Source organism: Bos grunniens, chromosome 15, assembly GCF_055505025.1.
Source record: "Bos grunniens cultivar Pamir isolate PY7600 chromosome 15, Bosgru_T2T1.0, whole genome shotgun sequence".
NCBI classification, from domain to species: Eukaryota; Metazoa; Chordata; class Mammalia; order Artiodactyla; family Bovidae; genus Bos; species Bos grunniens.
In genome coordinates, this window is record NC_141179.1 from 79,961,164 (window position 1) to 79,985,218 (window position 24,055).

The 24,055-nt window shown below is 38.0% G+C and overlaps 1 protein-coding gene across 2 annotated transcripts; it reads left to right on the top strand.

Annotated features, from left to right (window-relative positions):
* The first annotated feature begins 9,116 nt into the window (after nt 1–9,116).
* Nucleotides 9,117–18,391, top strand: LOC147358668 (olfactory receptor 10AG1-like). Of its 2 annotated transcripts, XM_086342103.1 has the most exons (3): nt 9,934–9,955; nt 13,937–13,968; nt 17,480–18,391. In XM_086342103.1, exons 1-3 carry the CDS (start codon nt 9,934–9,936, stop codon nt 18,389–18,391), a joined length of 966 nt encoding a protein of 321 aa, XP_086198229.1. The 2 variants fall into 2 exon arrangements, with proteins under 2 accessions (XP_086198230.1, XP_086198229.1); XM_086342104.1 differs by lacking the exons at nt 9,934–9,955; nt 13,937–13,968 and adding an exon at nt 9,117–9,146.
* Nucleotides 18,392–24,055: the final 5,664 nt, after the last annotated feature.

Below are 24,055 nucleotides of genomic sequence, written 5' to 3' on the forward strand. Positions count from 1 at the left end.
TTGGCTATTTGCATTTCATTCTGTTTTTCTAATGTCCTTGTCTTTTATTTCACTTAAACGTTTAACATTACCACCTAACACTTATCAACCATGTATTGCCTTATTCAAGGGTTTTTGAGTGTTTTATTTACTAAAGTTAATGAATTTTGAGACCCATGCCTTTATGCTTTGTTCAGTCAGTATTCATCAGCAATTTTGGGAAATCAGAGACTAACTTACAAAACCTGTGAATGTCATAAAGTTGGAAAATTAAGCAAACACACTGGAAAGGATGAAATAATCACAAAGATTCAAATATACAACATCCCAGAAAGATGAAATTATTGGCGTCTTGCATTTAGGAAAAAGAAATGTGCAGAGATAGTAGGTATTAATATATAAAAATAAAGGTTTTTTTACATTAGTTAAATGTAAACTAACATCACAAAAATAATTTTCATTGGTTCATTTAAAAATGGGAAGTCTTACATTTTGTAAACAGCTATTAGGAAAAGGGTAGTGGTGAGGTTAAGTGAAGCAATAAGCCTGTTTAACTTCATACAACTCAATTAAGTTAAAATGTAGTGTATTAACTTATAATTATGCCTCAAAAGACAAAGATCAATGATATTGTGTCAAGAGGACAAAAATTAATGGTCACGTATATGGAAAAAAGTGAAATATAAAGTTGTTGAATAGATTTTAAAAGATTCAATCTGTAGTAAAAGAAAGTACAATGAACTTTATTGAAAATATGTAGATTTATTGAAATATATAAATTAATAGAAGCAAATTTAAAACAAATAGTCTTTTAGAAACTGTATGGAATATATCTCAAATAGAAGGTGTGGTATCAGAAAGCAGAAATGTGGTCATTTGTTGTTAAACTTAGGTATGATTTATTTCTTTGGCTGGGAAATTGGTATGTATCATCTTTTTATCTTTAAATTTTGTGATTTTAATCCTACTGTGAAGACACTGCATATACCTTCACTTCATTCTTAAGTCTCAAAATAGTTTGTGGGATGTTTTAGTTGCTTAATAAAAATTATTACCCTAGAGTTGTTACTAAAGAAGGATGAATCTTGGCCAAGGAATTTCAAGTTTTTGCAGACAAAAGATCAACTGGTTGAAGAGCTATGTCAAAAACTTGGTTTCTGAATTGGGCTCCAAGTCCTCAACTTCCTGAAATTGTATGATCATTGTAACCTTGTGTTGTAAAACAAATAAACCTATAAGATATCATTCATTATCCATATTTGTGTTAAGTCTGTTTCAGATCCATTAGCACACTGGTAAGAGAAGACAGAAAAATGAAAAGAACATACAGACTTGGAGAGTATGGAGATACAAAGTTTATCTAAAGGCAACACTGACTCTTGCTTTAGTATAAAAAAAAAAAAAGATCATTGCCAAGATGCATAATTCAGAGCAGTTTTCCCTACATTTTCTTTTGGATGTTTTATGGTTTCAGGGCTTATATTTATCCTTAATCAATTTGAGCTGATTTTTGTTCATGCTGTAAGATAGGTGTCCAATTTCATTCTTTTACAAGTGGCTATACAATTTTCTCAGTATTATTCATTGGAGAATTGGTCCTTTTCCCACTGAGTGTTTTGGCTTCCTTGTCAAATATAGTCGACTATACACAAATGTTAGTTGACTATACACAGCTGTGCTGTGCAGCATGCAGGGTCTTAGTCCTCCAACCACAGATCTAACCCAAGCCCTCTACAGTGGAAGCATGGAGTCTGAACCACTGGACCAGCAGGGAAGTTCCTAAAAGACTTGGTCTTAATGCTCACGAGGGGTCCAAGAGACAACATTTTAGGCCTGTAAGGAACAGAAGTAGAGTATTATTTGCAATAGTGAAGACATGGAAGCATCCTGACTGTCCATTACTGGATGAATAGGTAAAGACAATGTTGTATGTGTATGTACATGCACACACAAAATGGAGTTATTAGCCATAAAAAAGGAAACCTTGTGATTTGTGACAACATGGATGGACCTTGAGGGCATTATGCTAAGTGAAAAACTAACCAATCTGATCACATGGACCACAGCCTTGTCTAACTCAATGAAACTATGAGCCATGCCATGTAGGGCCAACCAAGACAGACAGGTCATGGTGGAGAGTTCTGAAAAAATGTGGTCCACTGGAGAAGGGAATGGCAAACCACTTCAGTATTCTTGCCTTAAGAACCCCATGAACCGGGTGAAAAGGCAAAAAGATAGGATACTGAGAGATGAACTCCCCAGGTCGGTAGGTGCCCAATATGCTACTGGAGATCAGTGGAGAAATAACTCCAAAAGGAATGAAGATATGGAGCCAAAGCAAAACAACATCCAGGTGTGGATGTGACTGGTGATGGAAGCAAGGTCCAATGTCATAAAGAGCAATATTGCATTGAAAGCTGGAATGTTAGGTCCATGAACCAAGACAAACTGGGAGTGGTCAAACAGGAAATGGCAAGAGTGAACATCAACTTTTTAGGGATCAGGGAACTAAAATGGACTGGAAAGGGTGAATTTAACTCAGATGACCATTATATTTACTACTGTGGGCAAGACTCCCTTAGAAGAAATGGAATAGCCATCATAGTCAACAAAAGAGTCTGAAATGCAGTACTTGGATGCAATCTCAATAACAACAGAAGGCACACCATTGAAAATCAGGGTAATCCAAGTCTATGTCCCTATCAGTAATGCTGAAGAAGCAGAAGTCGAAAGGTTCTATGAAGCCATACAAGAACATCTAGAACTAACACCCAAATTGCTATTGCTAAGTCACTTCAGTCGTGTCCAACTCTGTGTGACCCCATAGACAGCAGCCCACCAGGCTTCCCCGTCCCTGGGATTCTCCAGGCAAGAACACTGGAGTGGGTTGCCATTTCCTTCTCCAATGCATGAAAGTGAAAATTGAAAGTGAAGTCGCTCAGTCGTGTCTGACCCTCAGCGACCCCATAGACTGCAGCCTTCCATGCTCCTCCATCCATGGGATTTTCCAGGCAAGAGTACTGGAGTGGGGTTCCATTGCCTTCTCCAACACCCAAAAAAGCTGTCCTTTTCATTGTAGGGGACTGGAATGCAAAAGTCAAGAAATACCTGAAGTAACAGGCAAAGTTAGCCTTGGAATACAGAATGAAACAGGGCAAAGTCTAATAGAGTTTTGTCAAGAGAACACACTGGTCATAGCAAACACCCTCTTCCAACAACACAAGAGAAGACTCTACACATGCACATTACCAGATGGTCAATACAAAAATCAGATTGATTCTATTCTTTGCAGCCAAAGATGGAGAAGCTCTATGCAGTGACCAAAAACAAGACTAGGAGCTGACTGTTGCTCAGATCATGAACTCCTTATTGCCAAATTCAGCCTTAAATTGAAGAAAGCAGGGAAAACCACTAGACCATTCAGGTATGACCCAAATTAAATTTCTTTCAATACACAGTGGAAGTGAGAAATAGATTCAAGAGATTATCTCTGAGAGACAGAGTGCCTGATGAACTACAGACAATGTTTATAACATTGAATAGGAGGTAGGGATCAATATCATCGCTAAAAAAAGAAATGCAAAAAAGCAAAATGGCTGTCTGAGGAGACCTTATAAATAGCTGTGAAAAGAAGAGAAGTGAAAAGCAAAGGCAAAAAGAAAAGATATACTCATTTGAATGAAGAGTTCCAAAAATAGAAAGGAGAGATAAGAAAGTCTTCCTCAGTGATCAGTGCAAAGAAATAAAGGAAAATGATACAATGGGAAAGACTAGAGATCTCTTCAAGAAAATTAGAGATACCAAGGGAACATTTCATGCAAAGATGGGCTTGACAAAGGACAGAAATTGTAAGCACCTAACAGAAGCAGAAGATATTAAGAGGTGGCAAAAATACACAGAAGAACCGAACAAAAAAGAACTTCACGACCCAGATAATCACAATGGTGTGATAACTCAGCTAGAGCCAGACATCCTGGAATGAGAAGCCAAGTGGGCCTTAGGAAGCATCACTATGAACAAAGCTAGTGGAGGTGATGGAATTCCAGTTGAGCTATTTCAAATCCAGAAAGATGATGCTAGGAAAATGTTGCACCAGTATGACAGCAAATTTGAAAAACTCAGCAGTGGCCACAGGACTGGAAAAGGTCAGTTTTCATTCCAGTCCCAAAGAAAGGTAATGCCAAAGAATGTGCAAACTACTGGACAATTGCACTCATATCACACACTAGTAAAGTAATGCTCAAAATTCTCCAAGCCAGGCTTTCAACAGAGCATGGACCGTGAACTTCCAGATGTTCAAGCTAGTTTTAGAAAAGGCAGAGGGATCAGAGATCAAATTGCCAACATCCACTGGATCATCAAAAAAGCAAAAGAGTTCTAGAAAAGCATCTATTTCTGCTTTATTGATTATCCCAAAGCCTTTGACTGTGTGGATCATGACAAACTTTGGAAAATTCTTAAAGAGATGGAAATATCAGATCACCTGACCTGCCTCTTCAGAAGCCTTTAGGCAGGTCAGGAAGGAACACTTAGAACTGGACATGAAACAACACACTGGTTACAAATAGGAAAAGGAGTACATCATGCAGAGTTCATCATGAGAAACGCTGGGCTGGATGAAACACAAGCTGGAATCAAGATTGCGGGAAAAATATCAATAACCTCAGATATACAGATGACACCACCCTATGGCAGAAAATGAAGAAGACCTAAAAGGTTTCTTAATGAAAGTGAAAGAGGAGAGTGAAAAAAATGGCTTAACATTTAACATTCAGAAAACTAAGATCATGGCACCTGGTCCCATCACTTCCTTGCAAATAGATGGGAAACAGTGGAAACAGTAACAGACTTTATTTTGGGGGGCTCCAAAATAACTGCAGGTGGTGATTTCAGCCATGAAATTAAGACTCTTGCTCCTTGGAGGGAAAGTTATGACCAACCTAGACAACATATTAAAAAGCAATTACATTACTCTACCAGCAAAGGTCTGTCTAGTCAAGGCTATGATTTTTCCAGTAGTCATGTATGGATGTGAGAGTTGGAGTATAAAGAAAGCTGAGCACCTAAGAATTGATGCTTTCAAACTGTGCTCTTGGAGAAGACTCTTGAGAGTGCCGTGGTCTTCAAGGAGATCCAGCCAGTCCATCCTAAAGGAGATCAGTCCTGAATATTCATTTGAAGGACTGATGTTGAAGCTGAAACTCCAATTCTGACCACCTGATATGAAGAACTGACTCATTGATAAGACCCTGATGCTGGGAAAGATTGACGGCAGCAAGAGAAAGTAACAACAGAGGATGAGAAGGTTGGATGGCATCATTGACTCAATGAACACGAGTTTGAGAAAACTCTGGGAGTTGCTGATGGACAGGGATGCCTGGCATGCTGCAGTCCATGGGGTCGCAAAGAGTTGCACACGACTGAGTGACTGAACTGAACTGATACATATATGTTTCTTCATGGTCTCTCAATTGTGATCCATTTTTTTTAACATGAGTACCATACTAGCTCAATAACTATAACTGTCAAATATCATTTGAAGTCTGGAAGTGTGATCACTCCAGATTTGCTCTTGCTCAAAATTGCTTAGCTGCCAAGGGGTTTTACATTGCTCAGTGTATAAGGAAACTTGATGTAGTTGGGTGCTAATTAATGAGCACTTTCTTTCTAAATACTTAAGCAAATTACATCTCTCAAAGTAAGCTGCAATATGAAATGAATTGTTTCTATTGCTAGTACTTTTTTATTTCTCCATTTACAAATCCATCCGTGAAACTTTAAAATCAATTTGAATCCAGCAAGCAGCCAACTTAGTCATGCTACAAACAGACCTGACATGGGCAATCATGTCATGACAAAGAAGATGAAGAGAATGGAATCACAAAATACACTTTTAATAAGAGGAAGTGGAATGGAAGAAGAGACTGATGACAAGATATTTGTGGGATGTATTCAGGAAAAAAATCTCTTGGACAGAATCTGAACTCAGTGACTCAGATTTTAGCATTAATGTTCTTTATGTATGGATGTGAGAGTTGGATTATAAAGAGAGCAGAGCACTGAAGGGACTAGAGAGTCCCTTGGACATAAAGGAGATACACCCAGTCAATCCTAAAGGAAACTGGTCCTGAATATTCACTGGAAGTACTGATGCTGAAGCTGAAACTCCAATACTTTGGCCACCTGATGTGAAGCACTGATTCATTGGTAAAGACCCTGATGCTGGGAAAGACTGAAGACAGGAGAAGGGGGTGACAGAGGATGAGATGGTTGGATGGCATCACTGACTTGATGCACAAGCTCAGGGAGTTGGTGATGGACAGGGAAGTCTGGCGTGCTGCAGTCCATGGGGTCACAAAGAGTTGGACACGACTGAGCAACCTAACTGAACTGAACTGAACCTACCAGGTATGAGCTGATAGCTCTTTTGTGGTTTTTATTGGCAAGGCCCTGCTTATTAGTGATGTTGAGCATCTTAATACACTTGTTGACCATTTATATATATTCTTTGGAAAAATGTCTTCAAATCATTTGCCGAGTTTTAATCTTTTTTTAATTACTTTTTTGCTATTGAGCTGCATGAGTTTCTTATATATTTTAGATATTAACCTTTTATAGAATATATGGCTTGGAAATACATATTTTCCATTTGAAGATAGCCTTTTTATTTTGTTGATGTTTTATTTTGCTGTACAGGAGATTTTTAGTTTGATGCGGTTCCACTTGTTTATTCTGTGCTTTTGTTGCTTAAGATTGACTGGTTTGATCTCCTTGCAGTCCGAGGGACTCTCAAGAGTCTTTTCCAACAACACAGTTCAGAAGCATCAATTCTTCAGTGCTCAGCTTTCTTTATGGTCCAACTCTCACATTCACACATGACTACTGGAAAAACCATAGCTTTGACTACACAGACTTTGTCGACAATGTTATACCTCTGCTTTTTAATATGCTGTCTAAATTAAAAGACGCTTACTCCTTGGAAGAAAAGTTATGACCAACCTAGATAGCATAGTGAAAAGCAGAGACATTACTTTGCCAACAAAGGTCCGTAGTCAAGGCTATAGTTTTTCCAGTGGTCATGTATGAATGTGAGAGTTGGACTGTGAAGAAAACTGAGCACCAAAAAATTGATGCTTTTGAACTGTGGTGTTGGAGAAGACTCTTTAGAGTCCCTTGGACTGCAAGGAGATCCAACCAGTCCATTCTAAAGGAGACCAGTCCTGGGTGTTCTTTGGAAGAAATGATGCTAAAGCTGAAACTCCAGTACTTTGGCCACCTTATGGGAAGAGTTGACTCATTGGAAAAGACGCTGATGCTGGGAGGGATTGGGGGCAGGAGGAGAAGGGGACGACAGAGGATGAGATGGCTGCATGGCATCACTGACTTGATGGATGTGAGTCTGAGTGAACTCTGGGAGTTGGTGATGGACAGGGAGGCCTGGCGTGCTGCAATTCATGGGGTCACAAAGAGTTGGACACGACTCAGCGACTGAACTGAACTGAGGTCTGTCAACTTTTCTTCCAAGGAGCAAGCTCTTTTAATTTCATGGCTGCAGTCACCGTCTGCAGTGATTTTGGAGCCCAAAATAAAATCCTATGTCACTGTTTCCAGTGTTTCCCTACCTATTTGCCACAGAGTGATGGAAATGGATACCATCATCTTAGTTTTTTGAATGTTGAGTTTTAAGCCAGTTTTTTCACTTTCCTCTTTCACCTTCACCAAGAGGCTCTTTAGATGTTCAATTTCTGCCATAAGGGTGGTGTTATCTGCATATCTGAGGTTATTGATATCTCTCCCAGCAATCTTGATTCCAGCTTGTGTTTCATCCAGCCCAGCATTTCATATGATGTACTCTGCATATAAATTAAATAAGCAGGGTGACAATATACAGTCTTAATGTAGTCCTTTCCCAATTTTGAACCAGTTTGTTTTTCCATATCTGGTTCTAACTGTTGCTTCTTGACTTGCATACAGATTTCTCAGGAAGCAGGTCAGCTAGTCTGGTATTGCCATCTCTTGAAAAATTTTCCAATTTGTTGTGATCCTCACATTCAAAGATTTTAATGTAGTCAATGAAGCAGAAGCAGATGTTTTTCTGGAATCCCTTGCTTTTTGTATGATCCGATAGATGGCAATTTGATTTCTGGTTCCTCTACCTTTTCTAAATCCAGCTTCAACATGTAGATGTTCTTGGTTCACATGCTGTCGAAACCTAGCTTGGAACATTTTGCACATTAATTTGCTAGCATGTGAGATGATTGCACCTGAGTGGTAGTTTGAATATTCTTTGGCACTACCTTTCTTTTGGAGTGGAATGAAAACTAACCATTTCCAGTAGGTTATCTGCTATAAAAATGAAAAGAGATTAAAAAAAAAAGTTGGCAAATATGGTTATAAAAGAATCCCTGTACACTGCTGGTGTGAATGTAAATTGGCAGAGTCACTATAGAAAGCTTCTGCACAACAAAGGAAACTACAAGCAAGGTGAAAAGACAATCTTCAGATTGGGAGAAAATAATAGCAAATGAAGCAACTGACAAACAACTAATCTCAAAAATATACAAGCAACTCCTGCAGCTCAATTCCAGAAAAATAAACGACCCAATCAAAAAATGGGCCAAAGAACTAAATAGACATTTCTCCAAAGAAGACATACAGATGGCTCACAAACACATGAAAAGATGCTCAACATCACTCATTATCAGAGAAATGCAAATCAAAACCACTATGAGGTACCATTTCACACCAGTCAGAATGGCTGCGATCCAAAAGTCTACAAGCAATAAATGCTGGAGAGGGTATGGAGAAAAGGGAACCCTCTTACACCGTTGGTGGGAATACAAACTAGTATAGCCACTATGGAGAACAGTGTGGAGATTCCTTAAAAAACTGGAAATAGAACTGCCTTATGATCCAGCAATCCCATTCCTGGGCATCCACACCAAGGAAACCAAAATTGAAAGAGACACATGTGCCCCAGTGTTCATCACAGCACTGTTTATAACAGCCAGGACATGGAAGCAACCTAGATGGGTCCATCAGCAGATGAATGGATAAGAAAGCTGTGGTACATATACCCAATGGAGTATTACTCAGCCATTAAAAAGAATACATTTGAATCAGTTCTAATGAGGTGGATGAAACTGGAGCCTATTATACAGAGTGAAGTAAGCCAGAAAGAAAAACACCAATACAGTATACTAACGCATATATATGGAATTTAGAAAGATGGTAACGATAACCCTGTATGTGAGACAGCAAAAAAGAAACAGACATATAGAACAGTCTTTTGGACTCTGTGGGAGAGGGAGTGGGTGGGATGATTTGGGAGAATGGCATTGAACATGTATAATATCATATATGAAACGAATCACCAGTCCAAATTTGATGCTTGGGGCTAGTGCACTGGGACAACCCAGAGGGATGGTATGGGGAGGGAAGAGGAGGGGGGTTTCAGGGTGGGGAACACATATATACCTGTGGCAGATTCATGTATATGTATGGCAAAACCAATATAATATTGTAAAGTAAATAACCTCCAATTAAAATGAATAAATTTATATTTTTTAAAAAAGAAAACTATATAAATGCATTTCAAAAATAAAAATATACAATAATTACTATATGACACAGCAATCCATTTCTGAGTAAATATTCAAAAGTAATAAAATGTCTCAAAGAGACCTCTGAACTCCCTTGTTTAATACAAAATTATTCACAATAGCCAAGATAGAAGAACAATGTTTTTGTCAACAGATAAATGAATAAAAGTGATGTGGTATTATATGCAATGAGTTATTATTCAGTGTTAAAAACTAAAGAAGTCCTGGCATGAATTATAACATGGATGAACCTGGAGGACATAATGCTAAGTGAAATAGGCCAGACACGAAAGACATATATTGAATGTAGCGCTTATATGTGTAATACATATTGAGAAAATAGAACTCAGGAATGGAGAGTAGAAATACTGATTGCCAGGGTGAGGGAGATGTTGTTCAAAGGATGCAATCTTTCTGCTATAAAATAAGTTCCAAGGGAGGCTTTCCAGGTGGTGCTGGTGGTAAAGAATCCACCTGCCAATGCAGGAGATTTAAGAGATGTGGGTTCAGTCCCTGAGTTAGGAGGATCCTCTGGAGTAAGAAACGGCAACCCATTCCAGTACTTTCACCTGGAGAATCCCATGGACAGAGGAGCCTGGCAGGCTACAGCCCATGGGTTGCAGTCAGACACAACTGAAGCAACTTGGCACGTGGCACACAAGTTCTGTGAATCTCATGTACTTCACGATGACTGTAGAGATTAATACTGTCAACAAAATTTGCTAAGAGAAAAAACAGATGAGGTGATAGATATGCTAATTTTATTTTGGTAACTATTTCACAATTTATAGATATTTTAAATAATCACCTTGTGTACTTTAAATATATTACAAAGTTACAATTTGTAATACTTTTACATTACAGCTTTGCCAATTATACTTTAATAAAGCTGGAAACAAAACAAAACCATTATATTAATGTTTAAATACCACTCCTTAATTCCTACCATGACTCTAAAAACTTCAAATTATATGAACAACTTGATTGAACAAGGAAAATTTACCAGAATTATTTTGTTTTTCTGTCTCCTCAAGAAAATCAAAAGTTAATGTAATTTGTGTTATCCTTTACATATTTCATCTCTAGTTTTGAATGTTCATGCCATTTACCCTTGAATAGAAATGCCATCAGGGCCCAGCAATCAGATTTAGTATCTTTGTGATCAGCTCCAGGAGACTTTACCTTCCACGGAAAAGCAGTATAAAGTAGACCTAGACGTGATCTACAGTTCATGAGGTAGTGGCCATATTCACGTTTTCACTTCTTCAATAGCAAAAATTTGACTTTCTTCCATAAAAAAATGACAGATCAATATTTTTAAAATTTTGTCACAAAATAGTCATATAGAAACATCATATATTCCAATAATACAGATTTAAGGCATTTCCACTTGTCACGATTACTGAACTACCTTTTTTCCCATTGGATCAAAAATAAAAGAGATCATGACAGATGTGATTACTAATTTGGAAAGACTCAATGATGAAGGTATAAATTATTGAGTCCTTCAAAAGTCACATAGTTCTCTAGCTAGATGGTGCAATACTTGGAGTTGAATGTGCATCAGCAAATAAGACAAATGCCCTAGAATCAAGGAATTATGACAAGAGAGAAAGTCAGATCATGGAACAAATTTTAAAACATAATATAATAAAGGTCAAACTAGCTATTGAATAAAGAACACTACAATAGAAATGATTAACTTCACTTGAAAGAATAATGGGTTACTTGTCATAGAATGTGACATATCAGCTCTACCTCAGAGATGAACAGGTGATTGGCAGTCAGACCCTGTCACCACTTTACAGGCTGTAAAGTTGTCTGTGTCTCGTGAAGAGTATAGCACAACACCTGATCCAGCTAGATACTTAGTGAACACCACAATAAATGTGAAGAGGTGACTCATTGGAAAAGACCCTGATGCTGGGAGGGATTGGGGGCAGGAGAAGAAGGGGACGACAGAGGATGAGAGGACTGGATAGCATCACCAACTCGATGGACATGAGTCTGAGTGAACTCCGGGAGATGGTGATGGACAGGGAGGCCTGGCGTGCTGCCATTCATGGGGTCACAAAGAGTCGGACACGACTGAGCGACTGAACTGAACTGAACAATAAATAAAGTGCTTCCCTGGAGGCTCAGAGGTAAAGAATCTGCCACGAATGCAAGAGATGCAAGATTGATCCTTAGGTCAGGAAGATCCCCTGGAGAAGGAGGTGGCAACGCATTCCAGTAGTCTTGCCTGAGAAATCTCATGGACAGAGGAGCCTAGCAAGCTACAGTTCATGGGGTCCCCAAAGAGTCAGACACAACTTAACAACTAGACAATGACAACAATAAATAAATAAATAGGTAAAGGCTGACTACATGATGGTAAGGAGTCGTTCTGCAATGCAGGAGACCTGGGTTCAATACCTGGGTCTAGAAATTCCTTGGAGAAGTGAATGGCTAGCCACTCCAGAATTCCTGCCTGGAGAATTCCATAGACAGAGGAGTCTGGGGGTTACAGTCCATGGCATTGCAAAGAGTTGGACACGACTGAGCGACTGAACTGAACTGAACTGACACAGCCTACCAAAGATTCAGAGCAACAATAAAAATTCAACCCATCCTTTCTCTCTTATTAAGTTTAAAGCCTTTGTGTCATTTTCCAACTTGACCAACTTCAATAGAAAACTTGAAACTCTGTGTACTATATCCTCTTGTGAAATTGTGTACTATATCCTCTTGTTAAAGCTTATTTTTTCTTATGAATATACTTATAATTAAAGAAAAATCCTATACATGGCATGAACAGAGGGCCATAACTCATAAACAAATTAGATAATGCATGAACACTGGATAATTTGCAAGATATAGCCTGTGAAGTTAAGAAATGGTGCATTAATAGTTAGAAACTTAGTATCCAATGAATTCATACACAGATATAGATCAAATTTGATGTTCTGAATGTCCTATTCAGCCTTTCCCAGCAGGAGAACTGCTCTACTTTCCTAAGATGTAGAGTTTGGGGAGATAGGGAAAGGGGAGTGGCCAAGTGGCTAGAGCTCCTCAGAGCATATTCCACAGAGAGAGAAACTTCAAGGCAGCACTAATTGACCCAGAGGCTGTCATGGTTATTTTTTAAGTTATCACTTGATAAACACTTTATTGAGTTTAAAAATACAGCATGTCATGAAGAGAAGATTCTCCTCAACAAATCAGAGGGTACTTTTTATACCTAAGTTGTACTGATTTAAGCAAATTATGAACTTCAAGCAAAGTTAAGAATGGATGAATTTGTTACTTGAATACATCAGACATTTATATTAAAAAGGCCATATTTTCTGTAATAGAGCAACATGTGGTGATTTTTAAAACAAAAGGTAAGCAGCTATAATTTTTGCCCTGGTTAATTTATTATAGCATATTTTTAATTCAACAATCAAAAGAAATACAAATTTTTTTTTCCAAAAAGGATTTGTTTATGAGATAAATCTTCTGAACTTGAGATATACAGACAGTATATTGAATTTTGATTAACAAAATGGGCTCTGGTGTTACACTGCTGAATTTGGCATCACCTAAATCACACACTGGCTTCTTGACATTGCACAATTTACTTAACCTTTCCTTGCCTCTGGCTCTTTATGAAAATGTGACTCATTAGGGTACCTATTTCATTTATATTGCAATACATGAGATAACAAAGTTAGCACATAATCTGTTTAAATGTTGTTAGAAATAAAACATTTATTTCAGATAATCACACCTCTCTCCTTTCCATTGCTGATCGTCAGTGTTCTTGCCTGGAGAATCCCAGGGACAGGGGAGCCTGGTGGGCTGCCGTCTATGGGGTCACACAGAGTCGGACACGACTGAAGTGACTTAGCTGTAGCCGTAGCCATTGTTATTTAGTCACTAAGCTATGTCTTGCTCTCTCGGATCCCATGGAATATAGCCTGCCACCTCCACTGTCCATGGGATTTCCCAAGCAAGACTACTGAAGTGGTTTCCATTTCCTTTACTGGAGAACCTTCCCAACCCAGGGATCGAACCTGTGGCTCCTGCCTTGGCAGGGGAATTCTTTACCACTGAGCCAACAGGGAAGCCCATTGCTATACTTGTTTCTGCTAAAATAGAAAAAAATGGTAAAGGAAGGACTGAAGTTCCCATGTTGGAATTGCCAACAACAATTAATTGTTAGTGGAGAGAACAGATCAACTTCTGGAAAGAGAATGATCAAAAAAAGTTATTTATGGGGATGTTTCAGATATTAAATAGGATTTGAGTTAGATTTTTAATTTAATTTTGCTTTCTATAACATAGCCTCCTTGTCTCGTGTTTTCTTAGTACAACTGTAACAATTGGCATAGATAAGAGAAAAAATACATTAAAAGTCCTGAAAGTTAGAATGTTTTTTCCCAAGATACTGTATTTGGTCTGTACCTACCCAGCATAAAGTAATTACTAAATTTAACTCAGTATTCCTGACAAAACACTGCCTTGTACATCTTTTCTCTCCCAGGCTGAGAAAAATTCCACTCCAGGGCCGGATACAAAGTGGCTAATTTCCGAAAGAGCCAAAACTTAGTTTTAAAATAATAATGATAAATACAATAAGTATGATGATGATCATAAGAAAGAATGCCCTATAGGACTACAAACATCCATTCAAATCATAGTTAACATAGTTGATGCTACTTGCCCCTCAAAAAACTGAGTTACATCTTATTATTACTGTATATATTTTCAACTAAGAAAAAACAAGCTCTGGTAATTTAAGTAAAGATATATTACAAGAATATATCTAAGTTTCATTTTAAGTTATTCAATGTCAGAATCTTTGGTCAGTGAGTACTTGAATCTGTTTAAATGGACCACGATTGCTGAGATGAGTAGAAAATCTACATGCATGCAGTTGCCTGTCAAGAAATCCTTATATATAAGCTGTTCACCTATGTAAGTGCTTGACCAGATTTTGAAATATGAAACTGAGTAAGTATATGAGTGCATTTTTTTCCTGGAAAATATTTTACTGTGTTTTCTTAAAAATAAAAATAAAAGAATAATTCTGTGATACCCTAAGATATGACAGTCTTCCTCAAGTTATTTTCTGGACCTCCCATAATGCCTTTTAATTCTCACTGCATAGACTCCACACATCCTAGGTTTCTGTCTGACTCATCTATCTGAAGGCACACTAATTTATGAGTTTGTAATGACAGAAACTAAATTCATATTATTTATGCTTAATGTCCATAATATATAGCACACTTTTTATTTAGCACGTGCTTAGTAATAACAGCTTTCCCCAATAAACTACAATATATATGACAAAATATATATTGATTTACTGTCTCATACATTCAAACAAGGGTTTATTAGGTGGCTCAGTGGTAAAGAATACGCCTGCCAACGCAGGAGTCGCAGGGAGGAGACATGGGTTTGATCCCTGGGTTGGGAAAGTTCCCTGGAGGTGGGAATGGCAACCCATCCAGTGTTCTTGCCTGGAAAATCCCATGGACAGAGGAGCCTCATGGGTTACAGTCCATGGAGTCACAAAGAGTAAGACACGACTCAGTGAATGAAGACACACAGACACATTCATACAAACATCTGTGTCACTGAAAATTTAATCCCCCCTTTCCTCAGCTGGTTTTTAAATGCTATCATCTCTGAAGAAAAATAAAACATATATACATACATAGAGATATAAAATCTTGAAGGTGTGAGATGATATAACATGCAAAAGTAGCTACCTAAAAGTGAAAGGAAGAGGAAATAAAGAGCAAAGAGATCAGAAAACGTAGATAGAGATGACAAGAGAAGATTCAGAGAAGCACACTAAGTCTGAGTTTGAGCAACATACCATTAATATTTGAACTAGAACTTCTCAGGCCCTTGTTCCCTTCTCTTGACACTTTTGAGCTATAGACAGAGATGAAACAGGAGGGAACTTCTGCCTTTAGAATTCTCTCTGAAAAATTAATCACTGACTTAAGGATAATTCACTACAATAAGAAGGGGAAAACTTGAAATTAATGAGAGCTAAGAAGTTAAAGTAGAAATGGTAAATATTTGAGTTGTCTGGGTTTTGCGTCAACAGTGGGAAACTGGAGAGCTCCTTAAAAGAAAAGAGGGGAGTTGTGCTCTAAAGGAAGCAAAGGCAAATTAGGGAAATGAAGGTAAAAGTTAAAAAGAATGTATGACAGTGTGGATCTAGGAAATTGCAGCAATCTGTGAAAAAAGTCACAGTTTAGCATTAATGCAGGTTGGCTGGAAATCACAAAAAAATGATTTCAAGGAAGCAGTCTGGTGATGGAGAGACTAAATTTATTTGGTGAAAATGCTTAAATATTAAAAGGAGTTGATTAGAGAAATGCTACACTGCATTTAGCACTGTGTATTTGATAGTTATTCAGATTCAGATATTTAGAATATATATTACTCATTCACAATACATTATACATATATATATATATAATATAATGCCTATATTAAGAAACTCATATTTAAAGATAAGAAAACATACAAAAGGACATCTTACATTTTGTCTGGCATGAACTCTGAGATTAAATTGTCTTAGACATTTTATTTTCCCTTTTTCTTATTTAGTTACCCTGTGAAGGCTATAATCTTTTAGTTTTTGTTGTTTAGTCACTAAGTCATGTCTGACTCTTTTAGACAGTATGCACTGTAGCCTGCCAGGCTCCTCTGTCCACGGGATTTCCCAGGAAAGAATACTGGAGCACGTTGCCATTTCTTTCTCCAGAGAATCTTCCCAACCTAGGGACTGAACCTGTGTTCCCTGCGTCTCCCCCACATTGCAGTCAGATTCATTACCACTGAGCTGCCTGGGAAGCCCCCATAATCTTACTTAAGTACTTTTAAAGGTCTAAAATTTGGTAAGCAGGTTTATCGGTGATTAAGATTGTTGAGGCGTCATGGTAGGGGTGAGGACGTATTCCAACAATTCTTACTGACTTTATGTCAGGTTCTAAACTTCAAGTGAATGTGTGACCCGCCATGATGTTTTATTTCTAATATTAATTTCTATGATATATTAAGTGGTATATTGCCCTCTATGATGGAGGCAAGTGGAGAGTTCTAATTTTTTTTCTATCTGGGATCTAAGCCTCTTTCCCAGCAAGTGAGTGACCCAGGCTGACCTGAGCTCCATCTTGCAGCTGAGTTTTGTGATCACCATGCCCTTTGGTTATCTGAGATGGAGCTCACTTCAAATCAGATGTGAAAGACTCTTATAAACTAATTGCAAATTAGAAGGTGCTAGGCAGAAAAAATACAGCTAAAAAGCAAACGGAGACCAGGAAGGAGAAGTATATTTCTTTAGAGAATGTCCCAAGTTACCTAGAGCTGTTCTTATCCTGACAATAGACTACTTTTCATGTTTGCTCTTATTTTACTGTTGTCTGTCTTGCTGTGTTATTCATATATTCAAAATCTCTCACATGAGTCAAAAGAACAGAACTCAAGATTTTTTTGTTTTTACATTGTGGAATCTGAGTATATTGGATTTGATATATCTTAAACACAAAACAAATAAAATTTTAAGTGGATATATGTATTATATTGTGTGTGAAGATGCATTAATTCCCTTCAGTCGTGTCTGAGTCTTTGCAACCCCATGAATCCCCATGCTCTTCTAGCCATGGGACTCTCCAGGTGAGAATACTGGAGTGGATTGCCATGCCCTCCTCCAGGGGATCTTCCCAACACAGATATTGGACTTGTGTCTCTTACATCTCCTGCATTGGCAGACAGGTTCTCTATATTCTGTCAGTGAAGTTAAAATCATCAATTTATTTTAACCCATTTCACTGCTAGCTCCAGGGAATTGTAGTGACTTCTAAACCTTTTGTTGGCAGATGGGATCCAGAGGAAAAAATCCCCCACAGTGGAACCACACTACATTGATGGAGTTCATCTTGCTTGGCTTCTCTGATATTCATGACCTTCAAGGATTTCTTTTTCGGGTGTTTTTGATCATGTATATGATTATTCTGGTGGGAAATAGTCTCATTATCATAATAACCAAGATTGATCCTTCCCTCCAGACTCCCATGTACTTTTTCCTAGGGAATTTTTCTTCCTTAGAAATATGTTATGTATCAGTCATTGTCCCCAGGTTATTAATAGATCTTTGCAGTCAAAACAGAAATATAGCCTTTCTAGCCTGTTCTAGCCTGTATTTCTTTCTGGTGTTTGGAGCCACTGAGTGCCTTCTTCTGACTTCAATGGCTTATGACAGGTATGTCACCATTTGCAACCCACTGCTGTACCCTCTCCTCATGAACAGTAGGCTCTGTTTCCAACTGGCCACTGCCTGTTGGGTCAGTGGAGTTCCAGTGCATATAGTGTTAACCTACCAGATCTTCTCTCTACCCTTCTGTGGCTCTAACCAGTTGAATCACTTCTTCTGTGACATACCTCCAGTGCTTAAGCTTGCCTGTGGGGACACGCTTATAACTGAGACATTAGTTTATGTAATTGCTTTTCTAGTTGTCACTGTTCCTTTTACTTTGATTCTTGGATCTTACGTGAGAATAATTGAGACCATCTTGAAGCTGCCTTCAGTCACTGGGCGAGCCAAGGCCTTCTCCACCTGCTCTTCCCATCTCATGGCTGTGGCTTTATTCTTTGGATCAGGACTCATTACATATTTAAGACCAAAGTCCAGTCATTCTATAGGAATGGACAAATTTCTCTCTCTTTTTTATACCATTGTCACACCAATGTTTAACCCCATGATATATTGTCTGAGAAATAAAGAGGTTATGGTGGCCCTGAGAAAATTTTTACTGAAATGAATTGTAATATGACTCAAAACCATCACTTCATAAAATTTCTTTCTTATTTTTATAGTCTCCATGCACTAATCTCTGTTCTTTTCCAATTTTTCTATGAATCTTAATTATTATAGAAAAGTGATATGATATGTCTAGATTAAATAAAGCCTCCTGCTATTTTTAAATAACAAATTCATCCCAAATTCAGTTCGAGGTATTGAAATCTCTGAAATAACACGTGGTGGTGTTGGTTTAATTGCTAAGTCTTATCCGCTTCTTGGGGCCTGGCTGCTTTGTCCGTGGTATTCTCCAGGCAAGAATAGTGGAGTGGGTTTCCATTTCCTCTCCAGGTGATCTTCCCATCCCAGGTATCGAACCTGGGTCTGCTGTATTGCAGGCAGATTCTCTACCAATTGAGCTACGAGGGAAGCTCTCATAGCAGTTATTAATGGTTTTTGTTGGTGTTGTTGCTTTTTAACATTTAAGAACATTGCCTATATGCATGCATGCATGCTCCATTGCTTAGTCCTGTCTGACCCTTTGCAGTCCCATTGTCTGCAGCCCCCAAGCTCCTCTGTCCATGGGATTTCCCAGGCAAGAATACTGGAGTGGGTTGCCATTTCCTCCTCCATGGGATTTTCCTGACCCAGGCACCCACCCATGTCCAACCACCTGGGAAGTCCCAATGCCTACATATTCTGATTAAATGAGATTGTTCAAGCTTATATCCCCAGTGCCAACATATTGTCTAAAAAATAATAGACTAAAATAATGACTTATAACAAAGTATAGCAGGCCTAGTACTTTTTGCCCCATTTGAAGATGAGCACTTGAACTGAAAATACGACATCATTTTTCAAGACATAAAATGTTAACTTAGGGTAGATATACCTCTGATGACTTCACAGAATGATGGGAAGAAGTAATAATAACTTGTTGCATTTGAGTTCAGAAAGTTTTTTCCAGATTTTCCTTGTGAAATGTGGCAAGGCAGGTTAGGAAGTTTTTTTTTTTTTTTTTCACTGCAAAACACCTCTCATGAAGACAACCCTGGAAACCAGTTTCTAGAGTGAGGAAACTAGACAGTGCGGGGAGATGGCCTCTAACGCTGCCAGTGCAGATGTGACCACAGTGATGGACAAGAGTGGTGCCTGAATGATCGCCAGTCACTTCAAGTGTGTATAGAAAGCTGCGAGTCCTGTAGGACGAGAGTCAGTGTAGATGCTCCTACACACACCCCTGTTTCTACAAGAATTAGAGAGGGAAAGATCTGGGGATGCCTCCACATACGCTGGTAGGGCACCCTCAGGTACTGGCTTCTGAATATAGTATTCATCTCAGAACACACTACATGCTTGAGGGTACGAAAACACTGTCTTATTTTATAGGAAAAGAACCATTTTGGGGGTCAGTGTTGGTGCCAAAGGGAGATTTCTACAATGGCCAACTCATTGATCTCCTGGGTACAAGATCACTTCTATATCATAACACGCATAGAGTCCATTGTGTCCCATTGAGTGAAAGTCCCTCAGCTGTGTCCAACTCTTTGTGACCCCATGGATGGTAGCCCACCTGGCTCCTCTCTCCATGGAATTCTCCAGGCAAGAATACTGGAGTGGGTAGCCTTTCCTTTCTGCAGGTTATCTTCCCAACCCAGGGATCAAACCCAGGTTTCTCACATTGCAGATTCTTTATCATCTGGGTCACATGCATAGAAAACCTTCTCAAACTGGTTCCTTGGTTTTGACCACTTAAATCTTATTTTAAACTGGGCATTTCTCTCTGAATATGCCTTTTAGCTCGCTATGTATTATTGTTTGCTTTGCAACATGCTTCCTAGTGTTAGTCACTCAGTCATGTCTGACTCTTTGCAATCCCATGAACTGTATCCCACCAGACTCCTCTGTCAGTGGAATTCTCCAGGCAAGAATACTGAAGTGGGTAGTTATTTCCTACTCCAGGGGGTCTTTCCAACCCAGGGATCTAACTGGTGTCTCCTGCACTGCAGCAGTCTCTTTACCATCTGAGTCACTGGGGAAGTCCCTGAGATATCCTTATCCTTCCTCAAAAATCCAGGTCAATACTGGAAAGTGAAGAGATCTGTTCTCCTCTGATATGAGAGGGAAAAGTTCAATGATGCTTTGTAAAAATAAGCTTACATGAAAAACATTATGAATATTAGAATGAAATTTCTTTACAAATGAGGATCAAATGTTTTACAAAGACTAATAGTTAACAAAGGAATTCAGAGCTTTTAATTAGTAGATAAATTATAGGGCAGATTGTTTAGAAGTGAAGTATCACTATGAACATAGGGGTGCATATAACTTTTCCAACTATAATTTTGTTTGGATATATTCCCAGAAGTAAATTTCTGGATCATATGACAACTCTATTTTCAGTTTATAAAGGAATCTGCATACCCTTTGCTATAGTAGCTATATCAATTTGCATTCCCACCTACAACATAGGAGGGATCCCTTTTCTACACACCTCCAGCATTTACTATTTGTAGACTTTTTAATGGGCTTCCCCTGTTGCTCAGTTGGTAAAGAATCTGCCTGCAGTATGGGAGACGTGGGTTTGATCCTTGGGTTGGGAAGATCTCCTGGAGAAGGGAACAGCTACTCACTCCAGTACTCCGGCCTAGAGAATTCCATAGATTATATAGTCCATGGGGTCACAAAGAGTCAGACACGACTGAGTGACTTTCACTTACTTACTTAAACTTTTAATGATGGCCATTCTGACTTATAGGAGGTGCCACTTAATTGTAGTCTTGATTTGCATTGCAGTCCATGAGGTCGCTAGGAGTCAGACAGGACTGAGCAACTTCACTTTCACTTTTCACTTTCATGCATTGGAGAAGGAAATGGCAAACCACTCCAGTATTCTTGCCTGGAGAATCCCAGGGACAGAGGAGCCTAGTGGGCTGCCGTCTATGGGGTCACACAGAGTCGGACACGACTGAAGCAACTTAGCAGCAGCAGCAGCAATAATTAAGAAAGTTGAGACTTTTTCATGTGCCTGTTAGCCATCTGTATGTCTTCCTTGTATAAATGTCTATTTAGTCCATTTGTCCATTTTTGGATTGGGCTGTTTGTTGGTGTTATTGTTATTGAGCTATATGAGCTGTTTGTATATTTTGGAAATTAATTGCTTGTTGGTTCCAATGTTTGCAAAAATTTTGACCCAATTGGAAGATTGTCTTTTCATCTTGTTTATACTTTCCTTTCCTGTGGAAAAGCTTTTAAGTTTCATTAGGTCCCATTGGTTTATTTTTGCTTTTATTTCTATTGCCTTGAAAGAATGACAAAAGAAAATGTTCCTATAATTTATTTATTTCTGTAAATATTCTCTCCTTTCATATGGACACCCAAAGTAATTTATTTCACCTGTGACTTGTGTATTTGATATGGAAAATCTGTAGTTAATCTCCATGTAAGTTAAGAATCACAGACACTTTCAAAAAAACAAATGCGTACGTGCTCTGAGGCATATAGTAATTTCCATTGGCTATCTATTTTATATATCGTAATATAAGTTTCCATGTATACCTGCGGCTGATTCATGTTGACATTTGGCAGAAACCAACACAATTCTGTAAAGCAATTATCCTTCAATTTAAAAAAATCAATAAATTTAAAAAAAAGAAAAAAAAAGAGAAGAAAAAACAAATGCAATTCTGAAACCATGAAGAAGTTTATATTTTCGCATTATTGCCTTACTTGCTCACGTAGAGTGTTTCTTCAATCAATGGATGTAGTTAGTGTCCCCTTCACATTTATTTCACTCAAGAAATGAGCTGGATTAACACAGGAATGGGATAAATTCCTTGCACTAAGGAAAGTATAATAACTTGATTGGGGATGTGCATCATTTTGGAATAAGCTAAAACTACGGAGAAAAATTATATTAAATAACCAATCAAAATTAATAATTTTTAAACTTTGGCAAGAAACATTAAAGTAACAAAGACATCTGTAACTACATCATGTGTCAAGTTCCATATAGGGTTTTATTGTATCTACCTGCATGTGATCATATGTAATTACTTTTGATAATGGAGTTTCCACTTTAGAGGATTGATTCTATAATTAAATCCTATTATCTAGTCCCCATGGTTACCCTGCCATCTTTAAGAAAAAACAGTATAAAAAGGCAGCAATGAGTATGTATTCAAAAGTTGTCTCAAATTTGTACAAGGATATAATTCAAATTTTCTCTGCTTATCATTTTATTTGAAATTACAAATGTCCTATTTCTGTGCCTCAGCTGAGTTAATAGTGATTATAATACAAAAGGAAACAATAGACTAGATAAATTAGTACTAATACAGATGCTATTAAGTGTGTGGTGCTGTCTCTGTCATTTACTACTGTGGACAGGTATATGGCATTAATTCGTTAGTGAGCTGTGTAAAGAGAACAGTCGTCTGATTTAAAGTACTACAGAAATTAAAAGACACTTACTCCTTGGAAGGAAAGTTACGACCAACCTAGACAATATATTAAAAAGCAGAGACATTACTGTACCAACAAAGGTCCATCTAGTCAAGGCTATGGTTTTTCCAGTGGTCATGTATGGCTGAGAGTTGGACTGTGAAGAAAGCTAAGCACCAAAGAATTGATGCTTTTGAACTGTGGTGTTGGAGAAGACTCTTGAGAGTCCCTTGGACTGCAAGGAGATCCAACCAGTCCATCCTAAGGGAGATCAGTCCTGGGTGTTCATTGAAAGGACTGATGTTGAAGCTGAAGCTCCAATACTTTGGCCACCTGATACGAAGAGCTGACTCATTTGAAAAGACCCTGATGCTGGGAAAGATTGAAAGTGGGAGGAGAAGGGGAGGACAGAGGATGAGATGGTTGGATGGCATCACAGACTCAAGGACAAGAATTTGGGTAGACTCCAGCAGTTGGTGATGGATAGGGAGACCTGGAGTGCTGTGGTTCATGGGGTCGCAAAGAGTCGGACACGACTGAGCTACTGAACTAAACTGAAAGAACTACAGAAATATTCTTAAGAACATGAAAAATGTTAAACATTTGGTTATCATCAGCGGTTATTTAAAATGGGTTAATTTTGCTATTTGGAGAACACAGAAGTGATTTCAGAGTGGTGATGCATGAATTTGGGGTTGAAGAATATAGAGAGCTATCTTTAAGAGAAAAAAAAAATAAATCCATTTAATGCAAATACCTGTGAATATTTCAGCAAAGATAGTTCTGTACTTAGGATGTGGGCTAAGAGAGAAAGAATAGAACATAGATGATGCATTTGCAAAAAGCATAAGTGAAACATGGATTTAGATCAAGTATTTGAGAGTCATACAGAAAATTGCTTAATAAATGTCAATGCTTATTCACTTGTACACTAATTTTCCTCTTGCTTTGGTTACTTTATTTAGTATGCTCTGTTGTCCTTAGTTTTTATTCATATTTGACTTTGTTAATATTTATTAATAACTTACTGATATTATTTATTACTATTTCTACTATGTCCAGAAAACTTTTTAAAGGGAAATATTTACACCTAATGTAAGTTTAAGTAGAAATTAAAAGAGGATGCTGTTGAAAGGAAAACTATGATAAACCTAGACAGTGTATTAGGAAGCAAAGACATCACTTTGCTGACAAAGGTCTGTATAGCCAAAGCTATGGTTTCTCTGGTAGTCATGTATGGATG

Bases quoted from the DNA above. Each gene is read 5' to 3' on its own strand.
- LOC147358668 (XM_086342103.1), top strand. From the start codon at position 9,934: ATGGAGAGTAGAAATACTGATT. The intron at 9,956-13,936 runs GCCAGGGTGAGG...CAATTGGCATAG, and splicing joins GGAGAGTAGAAATACTGATT to ATAAGAGAAAAAATACATTA. The intron at 13,969-17,479 runs GTTAGAATGTTT...AATCCCCCACAG, and splicing joins ATACATTAAAAGTCCTGAAA to TGGAACCACACTACATTGAT.